The following is a 21562-nucleotide window of genomic DNA, read 5'->3' on the forward strand; positions in this document are numbered from 1 at the left end:
TAAAAATAAAATCTCCAGACAAATAGCTTCTCAAGTTTGACCTACTGCATAAGATTGTGATATGTTCCTGAATTACACAATTCAAATGACTAAAGGCAGAAATTAAAGCTGTTAGGACAGTCTTTGACCAGGCACCTTCTAATGCCTGAGTTTTGATTTCATAATGGTAAAGGCAGGATTTTTCCATAATTCTATTAATGCAATTTAAATTATTGCATACAATTTGGAAGATAACTAGCTCTCAGTAAGGAAAAAAAATACGATACTAGATGCAAAGGAAACACTATGTTTTCAAAAGAAAACAATTTAATTACTAATATCTTGCTGGCTTTTATGTATATCACACTTAGGTCATAAAGTCTCAGAAGGGAGATACAAAAATTACAGGCTATAAAAGTCTTGGAAATGTATTAGATAATATCAAGACTAAAACTGTCTAAACATAAATTAATCTTCTGATACTGTTTATTTAGTGTGTTTTATTGAATTTCCAACTCAAAATTAGCCTTTTTTATATGTACATGTTCATTTTTTTGTATAGTGTTTAGGCTTTCACATACACAATTCATTAGTGCCCTGGACTAGCAGATGGTGATTCTTGTGTTACTCAGTAAATTGTAAAAATAGAAGCTATAGTTAAAATGATAAAACTTCTCATGACAAGGTTGATGTCAGTTAGAACAAGAGAACCATTGCTGGGACTTCTGAACACAACAGATAAATTCCATACCTGTAATATTATTACTTTCAGAAAAGAGATGTTAACCTGCAAAACCAGCACATTGTGTCAAGTCTGAGTGACTCTTTGGGCAGTATTTTGCGACCTCTTCATTGCAGCAGATTCTTCTCCAGCATTCTCAATCTGCTACAAGCAGAGCAGTTTTGTACTATTTTAACAGTTTATACAAGTTTATACATTTTTTGGCAGGATAACTCAAACGATTTGCTTTGGAAAAATAAAAATTAAAATTAAAAAACTTGTCTTAGTGTAAAGTGCCTGTTCTTCTCTAGTCTGAAAAAACAACAAACAAAAAACAACAACAAAAAAAAACAAACCATGAAACAAGCAAACTGAAAATCCCCATCCAGTCATCAACACTTGTTGTGGTGTGGCAATTAACTTTTAGGTTTTAAGTCAAGTGTAAATTTTTGATTGATTAGCCTTTCCAGTGCTATATTTTGAAGGAAAAATAATAGAAATAAATACATTTTTAGGGAACTGTCTGTGAGGTTACTTTTGGTAGCAGCACCAGTCCCCTCTGGGTAGGTAAACTGGCTACATTCTCACCAAACACGGCAAACGTAGCCCCATGCCATAAAGCAGGTCACGTCTCCTGTGTTAGCAGACCTTTATTTGTTTCTTGGGCTTTCTGCACCCATGCAGACTAGATGAAGTTACCATTCTTTATTTGCAAACTTCAGTTTAACACCAGTTAAAATGAAGATAGATGGAGTTTCCATTAAACCCTTGAGACACTGTGTTTTCAGTTTTAAAGAAAGTGAAACTTAACCCATTTCACTGATTGCTACATTGTTTTGAGGTAATATTCTCTCAGGGTCAATTTAAACTCAGTTCAGGTTCATCCAGAGGCCCTGTAAATTCATCAGCTTTTTCAGCAAACCAACCTGAAATATTATGTAGTAATAAAAAAATGAAATACACAGTTTTCCTGGGTTTGGCCTTTGCTATGAACATTGTTCATAACTCTGCTATGGCCTGACATATTTTTATTTCTGCTTTTCTAAGATTTAGTTAACTAACCTTCAGTCACCTCTGTCATCTCATAAAGACCATGTAGACCATAGATATGACTATCTTATTAATACAGTTCCTTTAATTCTAGCAGAAATAATCTAATTCATTTTTTACAATGTCTTTGAAAGCAGTCTATAAAACATGGGTTAAGAGAATTCCAACTAGACAAGTTGCTGTGTACCCAGAAAAAAGGCATTTGGGGCATGTTTATTACCTATTTCTTGGACACAGTGAAACAATTACAGCATCTTTGCTTCCATTTTTTCAGAAGAATCTATACAAATATTATTTTAAGTGGGTTAATGGAACTTCCTATTTTCTAACTTCCTATTGTGGAAAACCATACAGCAACCAGTAGGAGTTTTCATATTTCCCCTCCTAAAAAAAAAATGTTTTCATGCTTATTATTCAATGTACTTTCATGCCAAATTAAGAAACTGAGTTTTCTTAATTTAAGCTTATTCTTTGCAAGTAATTCCATTTCAGATTTAGCAATTGTATATTCTGTTCCTTAGGAAGTAACAGAAGATCGGGATAGATCACGACTTGATTCAATGGTGCTGTTAATTATGAAACTGGACCAGCTTGATCAGGATATTGAAAATGCTCTCAGTGCAAGCTCTTCTCCATCCAGCACCCCAACATACAAGAGGAGGCATATACCTGTAAGTCAGTTTGTATAATTTTCTTTTTATTCCAAGTGGAATCTGTTTTCTTCCTTTTTTTTTTTTTCTTTCAGTTCTTGCATTTATCAGCTCCTTGGTTTCAGAACTAAAGCTCTTTTCATAAAGAATTTGTCTTGTATTTATGTTTTTGTGTATTTATGTTTTGAAGGCAGCAATGTTGGCATCCATTATTTCCATTTGGCATAATTTCATAAATGAGAGCTTCAGAGCTCCCAAATGAAAAAAAGAGAGATTACAAGATTCAGAAAATGTCTAACTCCCTAATTATCCCTTACTGTAAGTGCATAGTCAGCTCAGAGTCAGGATCACACCAGTCTCAGAGCACATGTGTGTGTCATTTGACATTAGTTAGCACTGAAAGTATGAGCTACAGGTCTTGTTCTGTGCTAGTGGGAGGATCCATTAAATTTTTGGCAGAGGCACACTTGTGAAATCCTCTGTCGTTCAAATTAAGATTTGGAACAGAATTGTGCACTTTCATTATGGAAATTTATTTTATTACCTTATTTATTTAAATGTAAGAACCATTTGCTGAGAGTATCCCAAATGGAGACTAGACAGCTCACAAACATGACTGATGCTTTTTTTTTTTGCTGAAAACTGTTTACACATGTAACTGTGAGGAACATGAAATGGCTGACCCAAGGTGTTCTCATGCAAGCTTCCTGTTAATTTTACCCACATGTGCTGCAGCTGTTTTTCAATTTAAGAAACCTGAGAAATACTGCCCCAAGATCTCTAGGTTAACATTCAGGTCATTTGCTTTTGTTAGTGGTGTTTTGTTTTAAATAATGAGTGGGTTTTCCTATTAAAGTCAGACTTTATGATTGCTATATAGTCAAGGGAGTGGTCTGTAGATGTGAAAAGCTGTATTTAAATTTCAGTGGGATTGGTTGGCTTAAGATTGTATGTAATTTTTAAAGGAAATAGCAATTACACTTGCAATAGTTAAACGATTTCATCCTGAATATCAAAATTCTCTCAGTATCTCCTTGAGTACTGATGGAGAGGAAAGCTAAAACACAATGTTAACATCTGTTCTCCATATTTCACCAATGATGGCCAGCATTTTAGATATTTTTTTACAGCAATAAAGGGAGGTGGGGCAATCTGTAGAAGCAAACCTGCACAATAATCAGAGATGGTACCTGTTCCCATGCTGCAAAGCAACCTTCCAGAAGGACAGTTTCTCTGAAATATGTTATATATACTATTTATATTATTTATATAATACTTACATGATTTATAGACGCTGATTTTCTAGGAATTTTTGAGCCTTTGAGTATTACGAGTCAGATGATCAAAAGATTTGATTTTGAGGATATTTGTGCATTGTGTTCAGTCTCTTATTGATTTTATAGCAACAAAGCATTTCAATGTGATGCAAAAACACAGGTAATGGGGCAGAGTAAGGCTTTGCTTTGTAGCAGTATAGGTCTGCTAAGCAAGAGATTATAAGAGCAGGTGTACCCAAGCTGACTTTTAAAGAGGTATTTTCATGGCTCTGCTTGTTTCCCAATGCTTCATGTTGCAGAGGACTCACTAGTAGGAAATGCCTCACTTAAATGCATGGTCCTACTAGAGCAGCTTTCTCTAGTTTCTAACCCTTTTCAGAAAACAGCACAATTGTGCACTTGGTGTCAAGGCACCTGTCTAATTGGCAGCTTCAGTTTGGCAAACAAGAGACTTAACTGGAATTAATGAATCACAGGGTTGCCATTTCTTTCGCATGGACAGAATGCCTCAGGTGCCTCTGCCCCATATTTCACCTATTCTAGGAACTCGGGTTTTAGGAAACTGAGGCTTTATCTGCTTGGAGTTGGCTGGAGTTAATGGTTCAGGGTTTTTTTTATGTAATGTGTAGGTGTATTCACACAGGCTGCAGCTCAGCTAATAATCCTGACAGAATATGTCTGGTTCTATACATAACCAGCTCTTTGGCAAATAGATGTCACAATTTATCTACCAGCAGTATAATCCCCTGCCCTCACTCTACACAGTAAATCAAGCACACACTATATTTCTGCTTCCTCAAAAATAAAACGTTACATATTTCTTCTTTTTATTCTCAGAAAAGGAATGTAATCAGTGTCATTTGAAGTAAGGGCATTTTAACCAGAAATAGCATTTTGTTGGTAAGTGTCTGCTGATTAAAAAAAAAACTAGGGAGCTGCACCTCTGAATTGTATAAACTGCTGGATGGTGATGTCATTTCAGCTGTGTAATGGTTTACAGATGTTCACTGAGCTTGCAACACTGCTGGAGACAGAAGGTGGGAGCACACAGGAAGCACTGAACATCAGAGAAAAATGTCAGACTTCTGCAACCCCAAACTGATTTTTCTTGCTTTACATTCTAGCATTTAGAGGAATTACAGCTTTGATGTTAGTGATAATTCATAATTTCAGAACAGCAGCTAATGCAAACCATCACATTGAAAAGGCCAGTGAGTGAATGTGTAGGAAACTGAAAAGAATAAGATGGATTACTCTTATACAGAGTAATATATAAGTATATTTATTGCTGTGAACCTATCAAAATCCTTTCATTATTTATAAGAACTAGATTTTTTTTATATGTTCAAATTTACTAAAGAGGCTTGAAACATTTATTTTACAGGATGTTGAATCTGGTTCTGAAAGCGGAGTGGATGTTGCTTCAGTAAGTCACTCACAAACAAACCTGTCTCCTAACATCCAAGCTCCTGACCCAGCAGCTCCCTGTTCTGCAGCTAGCTCTGGAGCTAAACCAAAGGCTGGGGTGAGTACAAAGATTAGGTTTTCTTAACCTTATTCATTATATCAGGTTGGAAGTGAAATAAAGATATTTTTTACTATTCAGCTACAGGGATTGTATGCAATCTGTGTGTGATGCTGAAAGAAAAGGACTAATAATGCTGGTTGTTGCAAGGTGCCATTAGAGTGGAAAACAACCCTAGAAGTTTCACATTTAAAAACACACTATTGTCAGCTGATGATTATAATAAGCTGAGCTTTGTGTGAGAAAATACATTAATGGCACTATTCTGTTTTACTTTGGAAGATACGTGTTCCTGAAGTGGTATTTTCCAAGTCACATGGAGGATTCAGCCAGAGAAAAAGACAGTTGAATCGTTTAACCTTGATTTGTGATGCCCAAACCCAGTCACTCTAGATGTCTTGAGGGGTTTATGTGTTCTGTAATGCAAGCAGAGGTATTACCCTACTGAAGGTGAATGTCATTCTTGGGCCAAATTTGGCAGGCAGTTTTGCACCCTGAAGATCAGAGGGAAGCCTTTGAGCAGGCAGACACTTTCCTGCAGGTATCAGTGCACACAAAAATTTAAGGAAGGGCAGGTCTGAGAGCACAGACATGGCAAGGAGTACTCAATAAGCTTGATAAGCTTCCTTTAAAAAAAATATTATTATAATAGCAATGTACCCAAAATAAGGTTTTTCTTATCATGCAGTGTGAAGGCAAGTCCTGCGAGTGAAATACTTGAAAGCAGCCAAGGGATCTGCTTGTATATATTCTTTCTGTACCTGCTTGATGCATGTTACTCTATTGCATGCAACTGACTTTTGGGAGAACAGTTTCTCAAGCAGACTGATACACAGTTTACCTCTCAGATCAGAGGCAATGGAGCTCTCATCCTTCTGTATCTATTTATAGACACATACACCTAGCAAGAGTATGGTCCTTTCCTTTGACATTGTCCATCCACTGAAGAATCCTGCTTCGTAATGCTTCAGTTGTTAGCATGTGCAGAAAAGCTTGGATGGCCTAGAAACTCCAGACATACTTTCTCTTCCCTCTTGCAATTGTTGTTTGCACTACCCCATGAAGCAGAGAAAAGCAGGCTCTTCTGAACTTCACCCAGGCTGAAAAGTCTTGGCATAACTTCTCCATCTGTTCATTAATTCAGCCACTGGTGCTAACTAGACCAGAATAAAATGTAGGATAAAATACTAAAATATAAATGTGGTTAGCATAAATACATATGTTTATAACAACTTCATAAAAAGTAAAATAGAAGGCAACTGTCACTGCACTGCAATAATAGTAAGTTAACTAATGCCTTCGATTGAGGCAGTAACAAAAGTTGTAATAAACATTCACATTTAGACTTGTTCACTTGTACAAAAATAAATTCAGGTGTAATTTATCATGAGTGCATAACTATAGCAAATAGAGAGCTCTGGACTCTGTCATTACATACAGTGCAACACAGATTCTCAAATAAGTACGTATGTTATGCTGGAAGGTAATATCCCATTTGCCAGATCCTGAGAAGAGCACAGACAAGCTTTAACGTATTAAACATCCCCTATAATTTTAGGTTTCTCTACTAATATTTGGGGAACTCTTAACACCTGACTTTGCAAAAGTGTGGATCACTTCCTTTGGAATTAGATATAATGTGCTAATTCATCTTTAATAATATTTCTTTGACTTTTGCTGTGATGGATGTATCATGCTGAACATATCTGTGAGTATTGCTTTGTTATGTATTTTAAAATTCGCATTATTTTGGGGAGATGTGTTTTTTTTTTTTCATTTACTTTTTAGAGTAACTGTGAATATTCAAAAAAGTGGGTTGTAGATCTACAATCCTGACTCATCTTTTGTTAACTTTTTTGATAAGTAAAGCTGAATTTCCTCCATACTCAATTCTCTTTCCTGAAGTTTCACATTCTGCAACTCACCACATTCTATAGTGAGAATTGGCATGGGTTCTCTTTAGTATGTTCAGATAAAGACTAAAGACTATATTTTATTTTTAACAAAGTAAGTTTTATAAGTACAAAAATGTGGATCATTTTTGCTCAGACATAAATCTCCTGCAAACTGGGGAAAATAATGTTCTTAGATATATTCTATTCCTTTTTGGTTTGGGGCTTTCAGGTTGTTTATACTGCATACACTTCAGATCCACAAACTGAGTGCTTCAAACTTTAAAACTTCGGCTGCTTCTCTATCTACAAACTTTATTTGAAAGGATATATTTTCTTGGAACACACTAGGAGAAAACCACCCTTAGTTCTCACCTTTGCGTATTTCTAGCCCTCTTGTTTGTCTCTTCTGCATGGCTCACTAGTCTGCTGCTAGATGCTTGACTGAAAACCCATACTGGTTCCTCTGTCCTTCTTGTCATATTTAGCATTGGGCTCTAGTCAGAATGAATTTTTTTAAAAGAGTATGTTGAATGGCATCTCCTTGAAGCAGTGCCCAGGACAGACACCCAGGATGTCTCAGTAAAGATAACTTTCATGTGGACATCACCTGTAAAAATCCTTAAAGTGTGGTGTTTGTATAGACAAACTATGTCCATTCAAGTTAATTCAAATTTTTAAGGATTTAATATAAAATACCTAACATTGTCACAATATTCCGGAATACCCATAAGCAGAATTTGATTCAGTAATCCCTTTACTGAAAAGTAGGACATTTTAAATTTTCATGAGCAGATTTTAGGAAACACTAAGCTTTTCACTAGCAGAGGTATTTGGAATAGTATTTAAAATTCAGCATCAATTATACTTTTATTTGCAAATAATAGCTGTTCTGTTAAAGAAAATGGGGGGGGGAAGGTGTTTAAATACAAAAGATTTTCATAAAAATTCACTTATGGATAGTCAAATACATTCTTGTCAGTGTGAACGCATGAGTACAATACACACATATATAAGCATATATATACATGCATATGCACACAGAGTACTCTTTTCCGAACACAGACATGAAGAAGAAGAGTAGGATTCTCCCAAGAGCATTATAAAAAAGTATTTCTATAGAAAGGCTTTTCTATCATTCTTCAGGGTGGAGCATGAAAGCCTTCAATATGTAGATGTGCATGGTATTTTGGGCTTCTGAGAAGTATACAGTTGAATAATCTTCATCTTAAATTTAGGAATCTGCCACCATTACATTTCATGGTCAGGGTAAAATAGCATAATGTGATCAATAGAGTATTTGGTCTGAAGTATAAAAACTAACTCAAAATCCACGTTTGGCAAGGTACACAAATGGACAATCCTTGTGAAATAAGGATTCACATGTTTGAGCAGGTATATTTTTCATATAATTTAGGATCGGATAGCAAGAAATGTGTTTGGCATCTTTATCTTATGTTTACAGAGTAAGGAATGTCCATGTTTCTATAATTAGCACATCTCTATGTTCTGGGTTTTTATTCATCAGCCTCCAAAATAGACAATAATTATTTAGTATTAATAGTCAAACATATACATTTGTTAAACATTAATCACATGGGAGCTTAAAAAAATATGATATCAACAGGATTTTGCCCCAGTGGCAAACCATGGAAAATGGGAGTGTCTGGTCTGGATTTGGAGAGCCAGGAATGTAAATATCCTACATGTCATTGCCTTCTACAAACTAATGTCACACATCTGGATGCTTAGAATATTGTTCAACAATAAAGACCAGAATTTATTTACTTGATTATTATAAAAACAATATGTGGTTGCAAAATTAAAAATGTATTTTAATAACAAATATGAGTTAAAATAGCCTTTTCCAGCACTCAGTTAAAAGCTTGAATCAACTATCATTGCCTTTTTTTTCCCTAAATATAGAAAATTGGCTAAAGGACAATAGCAACTAAGGTCTAAAATTGTAGCCAAATTTTTGTCCTTGAACATCTGTTCTGCAAAGCCTATCTATTTTCTGCTCAGGTGAAAAAAACCAGCTGTGATCATTTTCTTCTGCTTTTCTTGGCAGTCCTATCCCCCTTGCTACAACAGGGTCCAGCTTAGCCTTAATCACACTGTGCAAAGGTAATCAGAAATCTATTACCATGAAAGAGCTTGTATCTAGGAGAAGATTGTTTTTCAGATTAGCTGTAATGAATCGTTTAACATGCATTCATTTCTTAAAGTGATTTTAGGCACCAGTTCTGCCTGCAAAACAAAATTATCTACTTGGGCTATGCACTAGAATAGGGTTCAGGTGCAGACACTGATTTCACTGAAGCCCTGGATGAGCTCACGAGTCCATTTTTGCAAATCTGGTTACTGGATAAAAGGTCATATTATTTGGATTACAGTTCAGAAAACAGTTCATTTGTATGTACTATAATAATCAAACCTTTCACATATGCTTTTGATTAATGTTATATTTTAAGATTTCAGCTGTTTAGAGGAAGACAAATCATTCTGTAAAGACTGATTTATAGATATGTACATTAAGAAATAGAGTTCAAGTTTCTTAATACTTTACTACACTGTTTTTTTAACTTATTAAATTAAGCTAAGAAATATGGTAAGTACAAGAAAACCTTAATTTCAGAATTAAATATTCCTAAAGAATTATCAGGGCAGCAACTATTCAAAATGTTTCTTTTCACCACTGCATTATGTTTTATGGCAATTTCCATTAACTATGAAGTGTGCGAACACACACGGAATATGTCGATGAATTTGTGCAGACAAATTTTTCACAGTGGGTCATGCCACTTGCACTAGGGAATAAGAATCTTACTGTGCAACATTAATTAAAACATAGTTTATTCAAAACTTAAGAACTTTTACTAACAGAAGGAGAGACTTCAGAATTTGACCATGTTGATTAAGTTTAGTACTGCCTTTCATATCAATGTATTTTAAAAGGTGGCTTAGAAGATAGGGTAAGATAATTAATTATGAAAGGAAATTTTGACACAAACATACTTTTAATTTCTAACAGCCTGCTATTTCACCCTACAAAATAATGACAGTTTTTACAGTGCTGCTCTGGTCAGGGACAATCTCTCTCTATGTCTCTCTCTCTCTGTTCCTTAGTAATGATTCATGAGTGATCAAAGTGTATGGAAGCTCACAGTACAAGAAATGGTTTGCAATTTTATATAGTTTCAATATATAGCTCCAGAAAATACACATTTTAGACTCTCCACTTTTGTTTCCAGATTTTGATCTCAACACAATATTGGAACTCAGACTACATACTCAACTTGTGAAGTGCTAATCACAAAGACTTCTGAGTTTTTCCAAGACATCAAGTTTACATTTCTGACTCTTCTTGAAACCCATTTATAGCAGCTATGTTTATACAGATTTTTTTTTCTCATGTCTTTCTCCTTTCTGTAGAGTTGCTCACATTATCTTCAAGGCTGTATCAGTCTGGTTATGTACAATAACCATTTCTTTTAAACAGAAGCAAAAGTTTATTACTTCTTCAGCAGTAACATTGCTAGTCGTTACTATTTCTAATGTGCAGTACGTTTTGTCACTGCGTACTGCCATCTGCTGCCTTACTCTTGTAAATGAACGGCACTGGGCAAGGGGTATCAGGCACTTAAATCATATCAGGCAGTCATACTGGTTAAAACATTTAATAATCGAACATACTGAGGGAGAGGCATCTTGTACAGATGCATTCCAAATATTCATAAGAAGTTATTGACTGAAGGTTGACATTTCTCTGTGGGAATTAAATTTTAATGGAAATTATAGCAGGTGGGGATGTTTGTAGAAATATTTTTAAAGTTCCATTTAGTCCTTAAAAAAAAAAGATTTTACAGTAAAGGAGGAAAAAACAGCTCTAATGGATTAAAGATGTTTCAAAAATTGTTGATCAACAACCCATCAACAAAAAACTGTAAGTTTCATTTTAGGAAGTTCTCATTTGATATTCACACATGCAATAATTTATTTATACATTAAGTGCTGGTATTCATAAAATTGTATCCTGTTTTCAGCCAGCTACATAGTTACTGACCCGACATAACATCACAACTGCATGTGTACCACTGTAGGAGGCATGCAGGTTCAAGAGCATTAGCTCTGTTATACTAGAGAGCTGTGGTTCCTGTGGGCACGGTGCATATTGGACACAACTGGGAAAAAAAAATACCGGGTATTGCAGAACCTCCCTGGGAGAAAGTCTCTGTTTTGCAAAATCCAGAGTGATTTTCATCCTTTCTCATTTTATTCAATCCTCTCGTGTTTGAGACTAGGAAACTTCTTCTCTGTAAGAAAAATTCACAATCAGCAGATAATCATACCTGAAGTTGTGAATATTCAAGTAGTTTAATAGAAAAGCGTGAGCAAAGGTGTATTTATATTTAAAGATATCAAGCTTATATGTGTTTTGGTCTAATGTGTTAAGATTATGTTTGCCTAGTATGGGCTAAGATCTTCCATCTTTTCTGCATGAGCTGAAAAAGCTGGGGGAATTACCATTTTTGGCCACTTATAGGAATGCTGCTGTGCTAGGGAATCTAAAATCTTTCTATGTAGCTTAAATTTAAATACTCAAGGTTTAATAGCAGGAAATCACTTGTATTGTTGTCATATGACCATGAGCAGATGCAGAGAAAGCAAGCTTTCCAAGTTCTCTACGAACAAATTATATGAAGGTCAAAGATATAAATCATACAAGGTCATACAATTTCAAGCTTTGGCCTCAGTTTAGTTTTTTTTCTTTAAATCTCACTTGCAATCAGGTAAATGCATTTTCTCATAGGAGTAAATTTGTCTAAATCAACAAGACTGGGCATGTGAGAAGTGTCCCATGCATGGGTATGTGGATATGATTTTTTCAGAATTAAAGCCTTATGTCAGAGTAGAAAGGTTTAATGATCAGAATGAATTACCACATGCACATAGAATACTCCTTCCCAATGCCACGTGTCTGGTGTCTTAAAAAACACAAAGAAATTCCAAATGACCTTTCCAAACACGAGGTGGTTTGCCTCATGCAATTTACCTCATGAAGTTTACCTATGACTCTTTATTCAAAGAGCTGACTCATGCTTCATTGATCAGTGAGTAATGATTATGTTGACATTTGCCACAGGGCAGCCTGTGTTTGCGTTTATGCTCATGGTATAAGTGAGAGCCATATATGTTCTCTGGTTCCAAACGAATGTATGATGCCTAGAAGAACTGCTAGTGCCCTGTCTTACAAAAGTCAAGACAGTGAGTTCTATGTGTCAATTATATGACTGCCACAATGTACCAGTTAGATAACATGGTGACTTCAATCCTGCCAAGCACAATAGTCTAAAAATTGTGTCAAGCTTCTTCATAATGATATGCTGAATTTCAGTGTAGAAGGTGTCTGGGATGCAGAAGTTTCATAAGAGCTGGATGTGAAATACAAAGAGTTCAGAGCAATACTTTAAACTGGGGGAAAAATAAATAAATAAATACATTTTTTGTTTAGTTTACAAATAGAGGTGTCTTAGAAAAACTTACCAGTAGTAAAAAACAATTTACTCAGAAAATGTATTCTGAATTTTAGTACTTTTTAAAAACTAATTAATATGATATCTAAAAATCCCACAACCCATCAACGTAAGATTCTGCCTATGACTAACTGTTATGCATCCCAGGATTGTCTAGGGCAGAACTGAGGCTCATTCTACAAAGAGGTAGACACTCGCAAAAAAAAATACAAAAAAGTAAAAGTTAAAAAAAAAAAAAAAAGAAAAAAAAAAGAAGAAAAAGTTTGAACAAAATTTCTAGGTAAATGCACTACAACTTTTTTTTTTTTTTTCTTTTAAAAAAGGAACATCACTTTTGATGCAAAGTTAAATAACATGGCTCAGGTCTTGTAAAGAGCATTTGTGATCATGGATCTGTTATTCTTAATAACATAGCTCAGTCCTTGTTATTTGAAGATCAGTATTGAAGAAGATTCATGTGATAGATTACATCAGTAGTGGGGACTGTTCTGTGTAATATCTAAGAAAAGCAGTGGTATGCATAAATAAAGCAGTTTTAATTAGTTGTTAGTCTTTCAGTCAATATTTAGAAATTACACATTCTGACTTTGATAACCAGATACTTCATCTGAGAAGTGTGAGTGAAGATTTCTGTGTCATCTATTGACTGGAATGTCATTCCCAAATTATTGCTTATTTTGTGAAAGTAAAGAAATATGCAGATGTCAATTTGCAAGGAGTTAGCACTGAGGAAAAAAGGTTAGTTTATTATCCACGGATAAAATAGCCTGTTTAGTTATTTGCACCCCTTTCAGTCAAATCAAGACCACTCATGATGGCAAACTTACTGCCAGGTGTCTTGTCTTCCCCATGGTTAGTGGATATGTATATACTGTCTCATTTACTAGTACCTTTCTGGTGAAAATTATAAATAAATGCCTTATTTCTTCTAAAACCTATTTATAACTATCAGGCTTAAGAGTTAGCTCTAATATTATGGTGATGGAAACAGAAGGTAGATATTGTCACTGTGAATAATTCATTAAGAAATGGGAGTTCTGCAGAATAACTGAATTTCCTTTAGTTTAAGGTGAAGAGCCTAAAGAACTGTCAACACAGCAAATTGCAGATTTTAGATGGGCTTACTTTGACACTATGTTCAATACTTTGTTTTCTCAGCTCTAGGCTGATTTAGCAGACCGGCAGTATTTAGCACAGGGATTCAGCCTGCTTTAGTAGTTACGAACCTGTGATGGAAGCAAGCAACTTCACACTTTGTGTAAACTTCAATGTATTTACACTTAAAGAAAAGTTACCACTTATCAAAAAATATTGCTCTTCATAAATAAATCCTTGTCTCATATGAAATCAGTAGGAGAAGGGTCAGTTTCTCTAGCCATTCAGAAATAGTAGGTTTGATAGAATGACAGGATATCACTGTCTCTTTTAACTTAAACAACTCTGATATGAAGATAGTTGAGGCTGAAATTTTGAGAGTTTGCTGAGCTTTGCTTTCCCTGGCAATCTGTTCTGAATGTCAGAAACTACATGAAATGTCCCCATTTTTTCTCCAGTTTTATTGCCTGGTAAATTGAGTGCAAGTTTCTCTTCTGTGCAAGTTTCTCTTCAGTCCATATGGACTGAGTTGAATCCCTACCAAGTTTCCTCATTTTTCCTTGAAGTTACTTGAGTATGTTTAACTGTATGTCAACAAGGAATTTTAACTTTTTTTTCAGTACCTGCCAAGAAAATCTTACATGACAGTTATATCTTTTTCCTTTAAAAAAAAAAAAAAAGCAAACAACTTAGTAAATTTTCTCTGTCAGCATGTAACCCACGTTCTGCATCTCTCCATTGAAGAACTTGAATCCCATAATGCAGATCATGCATGTTATTGCATGCATGAACAAAGATTGGCAACATTTCAAAATCACTGTCAGTTAGGAGCCTGTTTGTGGAAAATTGCTGAAAAAGATTTGAACTCATTCTTAATATCAACAGCATAAAGAATTTCTTTTCCTTCAAGAAAAAAACAAAGTTCACTAAGCAGTTTTATGAATAGAATTGTTGGGTTTATTGTTTAAATTGCTGTAATGCAGAGGTGTATACATCCAAATGGAGTTACATTAGTTTTGGTATGAACCAACAACTGCAAAAAAGATCACTACTGAAGCTGATAATAGGTAGTGATAAGACACATAGGGAGTAACCACTTAAAAATTCTTGAACACAAAGAACAGACTTTTTAAAGGTTAAATCTGGAATTTATTGACATTTTGGAAGGTAAAAATAAACTGATCTCAAAAATGCTTGGACAATTTTTGGAAAAAGGTTTATAATCCATCAAAACAGATAGAAGCTTCTGCTCATTGTCCTTGCAATCTTTTTGTCAGTCATGTGATGAAATCCCAATGCAGGAGTTGCATTTGACTCCAGAGCCACAGTTTGCCAGCCTCTTCGAAGCACTGGGGCTGCTGTTTGCAGTGCATGTGTCCTGTACTACCATAGGGATTGCCATGTTTTTATACATACCCTCTAATCTGCTACAGGCCTTGGGGGGACAAAAATAGTCTAGACTGATCCCGTACATCTGCAGACGTTCTCTGAACCACAGACACCTGGTCATGGAAGCTCTTGCATGGATTATTTATCTTACATGGAAGTTATTTCTCCTGCATAGAGCTTTACCTCAAGATAACTTGTCCTAGTGACACACACCTTCTCTGCTTCATGGTTGACAGAGCATTTCAGAACAAGTAATAAATGCGAAACATTACAAGGAAACTCTGTTGAAATTAAGGAAACTGAAATCTCCAGTTAAAATTGGGCTGAGATGTATTGAATCAATTATTACATCTGTACACATCACCAGTTTTAGAATTCTGTCTCCTTGAAGGGAAAGAATTGGAAGAGATGGTGTGGGTTAAATTTCACTACATGCAGAAGACTAGAGTGTAAGGATTTTTAATTATGTAAATCATTAACATAGTGTTGAAAAGCACCTTATTTTGTTAAAATCAGCAGAACGCATCCTGTGTGAAAGCCTCTGTTAAAGACCATGGATAAAGAAGTATTAATAGATTGGTGGCTGTTTCCATCCTATTCAGTAATAACTCAACAGGATATCTAAAAATCTCCAGAACAAAGGAAAAAGGGCTCCAGAAAAGGAAGGTCTCCTTTCTGGAGATTGTGAAGGAGTAGAACGGGAGAAAGCTACTTGGAGACTAGCTGCAGAAAACTAGGTTGCAGATTTTCTGGGAACTGGGGCTTAAGGGCTTTAAACCTGTGAAAAAAAAAAAAAAAAAAAAAAAAAAAAAATTGCCAATAGACCAATAGGTGACAAAAGGCTGCAACTTTATTCAGTCCAACAGTGTTGCACAAGACCTTCAGCTAGCATAAACTGTTTTTAGATGCTGATTTGTTAGTTAACTTTTAATTTGCCCAGGGCAACTTCAGTTTTGGTTTTGGATAGCCTATGAAGAAATCCATTGTTTCTCTATCAGACTCCCTGAGTGCTTATTACATCTTGCTAAGAATTAGATTAAGAGAAGCAGTCAAACTAAATAGCAAAGAGTGGAAATCATCTTGTGGACTGAGATCCACACTACCCTTCATAGAATCCTAGGAGTTGGAAGGGACCTTGAAAGATCATCTAGTCCAACCCCCCCTGTCAGAGCAGGGTCACCTAGAGCACATCACACAGGAACACATCCAGGTGGGTTTTGAATGTCTCCAATGAAGGAGACTCCACAACCTCACTCAACCCTCCACAACCCTTGCCTTATCCCTCAACATTTCAAGAGAAGGGAAAGCTCGATGTGTTTTGAAGATGAAGCAAACAGTGTCACATCAGGAGTTCATTTGTGAGGTAATGCTGGTTTAGAGGTGCAGTTGTGTCCCAGGCAATACTGCTTCATTTCTGTTCTATTGCATGACATTCATAACAGGAGGAGATTCAGATAACCCAGCTCACCCATGCTAGCATTGTCATGCAGAGCAGGTGAGATGCACTCTGGTTGCCAGTATGGAAATCACATCTGAGCAGCTTAAAAACTACCAAGAAACATACTGCTTTAAGAATCCAATTGTGCTAATCCTTAGATTGATAATAGCTATTAGTGGCCATTTGGACTGATATTGAAGATGCTGTCCTGTCAAGATTGGAACTGTTCTATTTACTGTATTGTTGATTACTGTAAAACTGTTTTCACCTGATCTCCTAATATTTATGTCCAAAAGTTTGGTGGTTGGTGGGACTTTGGCCCATGTTGAGATGTTATGGAATTCAAATGCCTTTTGGCAGAATTGTGCATCTAAAAATGAGGAAAAGCAGAATTATTTTTAAATTCTTGTTTACTTTAGCTTAGCTATTCTCCTGACTCTTCAAAGTGGCCTTTTTTTAATCTTTTTTTTTCCCTGTTTTTTTTTTCTTTTTTCCCTTCCTTTTTGTTTTCTTTTTTCTTTGTTCTCTTTCACCTTTTATCTCTTTTTTTCCTTTTTTAAAAAATTTTTATCCACTTTTTCTTCTGTTTTCTTTGACTTGTCTATATTCCTGACTTTGCTGGATTTGCATCTTGCATTTAAGTTGGGACAGTTATGAACACCAAATCATATCCACCCTTCTCCAAAAGTATACTTTCTCTTCTCTGTTGTCCATGGGTGTCTTTCACCAAATCAGTACTCAGAAGTTCACTGGTGTGACTGCAGCTGCAGCTTTGCCTATCCCATAAGCATTTGAATTACTTCTCTTCTTACATGCAGCTGGATAACATGTCTACCTGTGAATTGAACATGGTAGAAAAAATTTTAGCATTTACAGCAGACATAGGTATATTTTCCAGGCCATGGGCTGAAGACCAGTCCTCTTGGGGACAAGGACATCACTAATAATTGTTGCCTATGTTGTGAGTCTTGTTAGTACTGAATGTAGGCTCCATAAATCCACGTCTTCACCTGCAGCTGTGGTTATTTTAAGTGTACTGTCAGCTTAAGTGACTCTTTTGTGGATTTGTGATGTCTGAAATCATGTGCATTTAGCTGAAGAGGGAAGATGCAAAATCTCAAGAAGGAAAAGCTCTGTTAAAGGGGAAAGAAATGATGTAATATGTAAATATGCCTTTTGGTGAGAATTTCCTGTGTTTTATCTAAGAAGAAATTTCAGGCTTGAGTCCAAGACAAGTAAAAGAGTGCAGAGCATGGGGACGAATATGGAGAATTTGAGTTAGAAAAGTAGCAACAGTTTAATCTCTCTACCAGTAGATGGAGAGAACAGAAAAGTAGAAGCATGCACATGAAGGAAGAAAAAAACCTTGCATCAGCTTCTTGAAGGGATGAGAGATGAAAGCAGAAAGAGGCAAAGAAGGGTGGGGGAGGAGAGAGGAAGCAGCTTGCAAAGTAGGAGGAAATTGGAAAAACTGAATTCTAAATGTTAAACAGCAATTGGAAAGATCTAAATTACCAGCTCAGTCAAATCAGCTTGTTGGTAGTGAATAAATATCTAGATTATCTTCTTTCATGCTTCATACACAGCACTCTTTACTCCTGGAACATGGTTTGAAAATGTGCCATGAATAGTTTGCATCACTGGCATGGAAGAAATCCATGTCTGCCTTTTCAAGCACTTTTCCAGATACAGGCATGCTGTGAGTGACATCATGGAAACCATTTCTTGTTGTCCTTTACATACGCCACTCTCATAAGGAATTTTCTTGCTCCTGCACTCTCTTTCTCTCTGTCTCCTACCCAGTCTGTCTCACTGTCCTTTGCTCTCTCCTGTGTCTTACTCCGTGCTTTCCTTCTCTTTTTTTCTGCTCTTTTCTTCCCCTCCCCTTTTCTTTTTCTTGGTCTTAAAAGCCAGGGTGGGAGCAAGGGAACTGGTTAGCTCTCTGTGTAATAGTTGAAAAAGCTTGATTTGGGGTTTTTTAATGCACAAAATTCCTCCCAGTGAGACATGCCACACATTCTGATCTCACCCCTTCAGGCAGTCACACGCTATTAAATATGGAGTTGGAAATGACACACGTCTGAAAATACAGAAATGAAACAGCTTTCCACTTTCTGCACTGCACTATACAATGAAGGTGTTGTAAATTGTTAATTGAATGGCATGGGCTTCTAGTTTGTTGGGCTTTCTATAAATAGAAACTGTACATTCCAGTGTGTTGCCACTTTTTTTTTTTTCCCTTCAGATTAACTACCATACTTTGAACCTTTCTGTATTCCAGCATAGAGACTAACAAAGTTTTTTGTTTGTCTGGCTTTATTCCCTAAAACATAGCTTTGAAATGTTGTTCTAATTACCTTCTCTTACTGAACAGTCTTTATGGTATTTTTGTACTATCCATATTTTTAAAGACAAGTAAAATCCAAACCACGTATAATGGTACTTGAAGGATCCCTGTATTCTACCACCCAATAAAGAGTGAAATATGATTACTGTGTATTAAATAATACTCAATACATTATGTATATATTAATAATTAATGTATTGCCATACAGGATTCAGAAAGGCAAATACAGTACTGCTCAAGATGGAATGTAGGGAGATCCTTTGGTCTTCAAAAGTCTTTCTGAAGTTTTGGGTTTCCAGTATGGAAAGACAATATGGTCTGTATGTGAAAGGCACTGGAATGGGAAGTTTATTCCTCCATAGTAGTTTGTTGGGTGAACAAAACCCCATGTCAGGCAGCCAGTGAGGAATTACAGGCCATTGAGACTGACTACTGCAATGTGAAAAGAAAGTAGGATTTCATTTCAGAGAAAGGAGAGGAGTAGATGACAATCTCTCAATAGTCCATGATCCTGCAAAATGGTATCACTCTCTTTACAAAATTGTAACTCTCCATTCAGTATACTTTATATTGCAGTAGTATAATTATAGGAGTGTTCAACACAGCTTATGAGTATTGAGGACTGTATGGGAGATTAGATAAATGTGAGATCAAATATACTGTTTCTTTAAAAGGTGATGAGTTTCAAAACATCTCAAATGATTGGCAAAGATACATCTACTTGGAAGTCTTAAAGAGCTTTATAATAACATTTAAAATTCAGCACTTGCTGCAATTGGCAGGTTTATCTAGAAAAAGTCAAATTTAGTATAAACCTTTCAGCTGAACAGGAGCAACGAGTTTATTCACATAATAAGCACACACAGTTGATACGTTGACTGAACAAATAGTTTAGCAATTCAGTATCTCATTGGAGAATTAGTGAGGTGATAGGCATGAGGCAGATAGTAAAAATGTGAGAGAGTAATACAGCCAATTTTATATCCAGCTTCCAGACCATAAAAACTGAACTATTTTGGCTCATTGAGAAGTTTTGCTACACAGTCACATGTACTTTTTCCAATTATTTGCTGTTTTGCCAATACAAAAGCTGTTTGAGGAAGATCCAGTTTTGCTGTTGCTGTCACAGAGTGGTGTTTCAACATGCTTAGGGATTTCAGAATGTTTTGAGATCTTTGTATTCTTGGGAGAGGAAAAAATCTTCATTGAGTATCTCACATTGTTGAGTACATCCTGTGGATAAACTTTTGGAATCACAGAAATTTTAAGAAAGGAAAATTAACGCATGTAGATTCCATGTTAAAAAAGATATTTAAGGACTATATTTTAAAATTTAAATACTCTGGGTACATAGAAGTCATCCTGCACTTCAGGAGGACATGCAATTGTTCAAAATTGTCTTTTTAATTGAGCCACTAAGTATTAACTTCTGAAAATTATTAGAACGACAGATATTTAAAAAAAAAAAAAAACACTTAGATTTTTAAAGGCAGAAGTAGACTGCTCTTGAACTGAACAAATACAAGGCAATTACCTGCCACTGAATGTTGTTAATTGCATCTCATGTGACCTCTATGACTAAGATTTCCAGGAAGGAAAACCCTGTTGCTCTATCTGCTTGTGTTACCTCTGTAGCTGAACAGTTTTCACTAAGTTTTATACTTCTGGGTTCATTTTGAAAATGCCTTGGTATGTCTTGGCTATGTATTCAGTAATCTGACCATAGACACTTAAAACCTTGACTTGAGTGGTCTTCCAAAGTGCTTTGCTAGAAGAAGAAGTTCTCCAGGAATTACTCCAGGTAAGTAGAAAAGCAAAAGAACAAAGTTTTTCCCATGAATTTTTTATTACCTGGTCCTGGTTGCTCAGAAGAAGAGGAGGGAGGGAAGGAAGAGAAAATTACTGTTAAAATATACACTACAAGTAGGAAGTACCTTTTTTGTGGGGAAAGATCAAGGGAGAAGGACTAGGACTATTTAGCTGAATCTGATTAGGTTTACATCTCAAAGTATGTTGAAAGAAGCCACAGGTCTCTTGAAATATTTGAATATAGAGATTTCCTTATTTGAACTGAGATGCCTCTTTCCAAGAAATAGAGACAAGCTTAATATTTAATCTTGTTACTTCTGCACCCTTTTTATTTATGTGTCTACTCATTACTACCTCTCACTGAAGATCTTTATTTCATTAAGTATTCCATTACAGCACCAGAGCAACCTCAATGGCAGAAAAAAACATTGCCAAGACAAAAGGAATCTGGGAATTATATGTTCTACTCCTTGTAACTTTAAGGAGAAAGATTAATTTATTCCAAAAGCCTAAGTTCTGCCTTGAAAACAAAATTCCCAGCAAAATTTTCAGAAGTCTAATTGACTGAAGTCCTTTTGTGTAGGCAACTTGGATATTTGGAAGTCAATGAGGTTTAGACTTACAAGTACTTTTGAAAGTGGGCAGCTCCTCTTCTTTTCCTCTCTTTCTTTTCCTGTTCCAAAGATATTTGTACTTTTCTGTAGTAGCTCCATCCATCTAAGAACAACACACAGTACTAAATTCAAAGTAGAGTTTTCTCAATTATGGGCTGAAGCTTGTGCACATATATGAATGCTGGTAGTTTTTCCACAGAGAAATTCTGATAATGTTTCCCTGCCCCCACATGATATTT

General features: G+C 35.7%; 1 protein-coding gene across 1 annotated transcript in view; it reads left to right on the top strand.

Moving 5' to 3' along the window:
• The window catches only part of DLC1 (DLC1 Rho GTPase activating protein), a 215476-nt gene that overhangs the window by 35295 nt on the left and 158619 nt on the right, over window positions 1–21562 (top strand). The window contains exons 2-3 of the mRNA XM_010002489.1: window positions 2272–2421; window positions 5062–5202. Of these exons, the coding sequence (XP_010000791.1) occupies window positions 2272–2421; window positions 5062–5202 (291 nt within the window). The remainder of the gene's footprint in view (window positions 1–2271; window positions 2422–5061; window positions 5203–21562) is intronic.

The sequence above is a fragment of the Chaetura pelagica genome, unplaced genomic scaffold (assembly GCF_000747805.2).
Source record: "Chaetura pelagica isolate M959 unplaced genomic scaffold, ChaPel_1.0 scaffold67, whole genome shotgun sequence".
NCBI lineage: Eukaryota > Metazoa > Chordata > Aves > Apodiformes > Apodidae > Chaetura > Chaetura pelagica.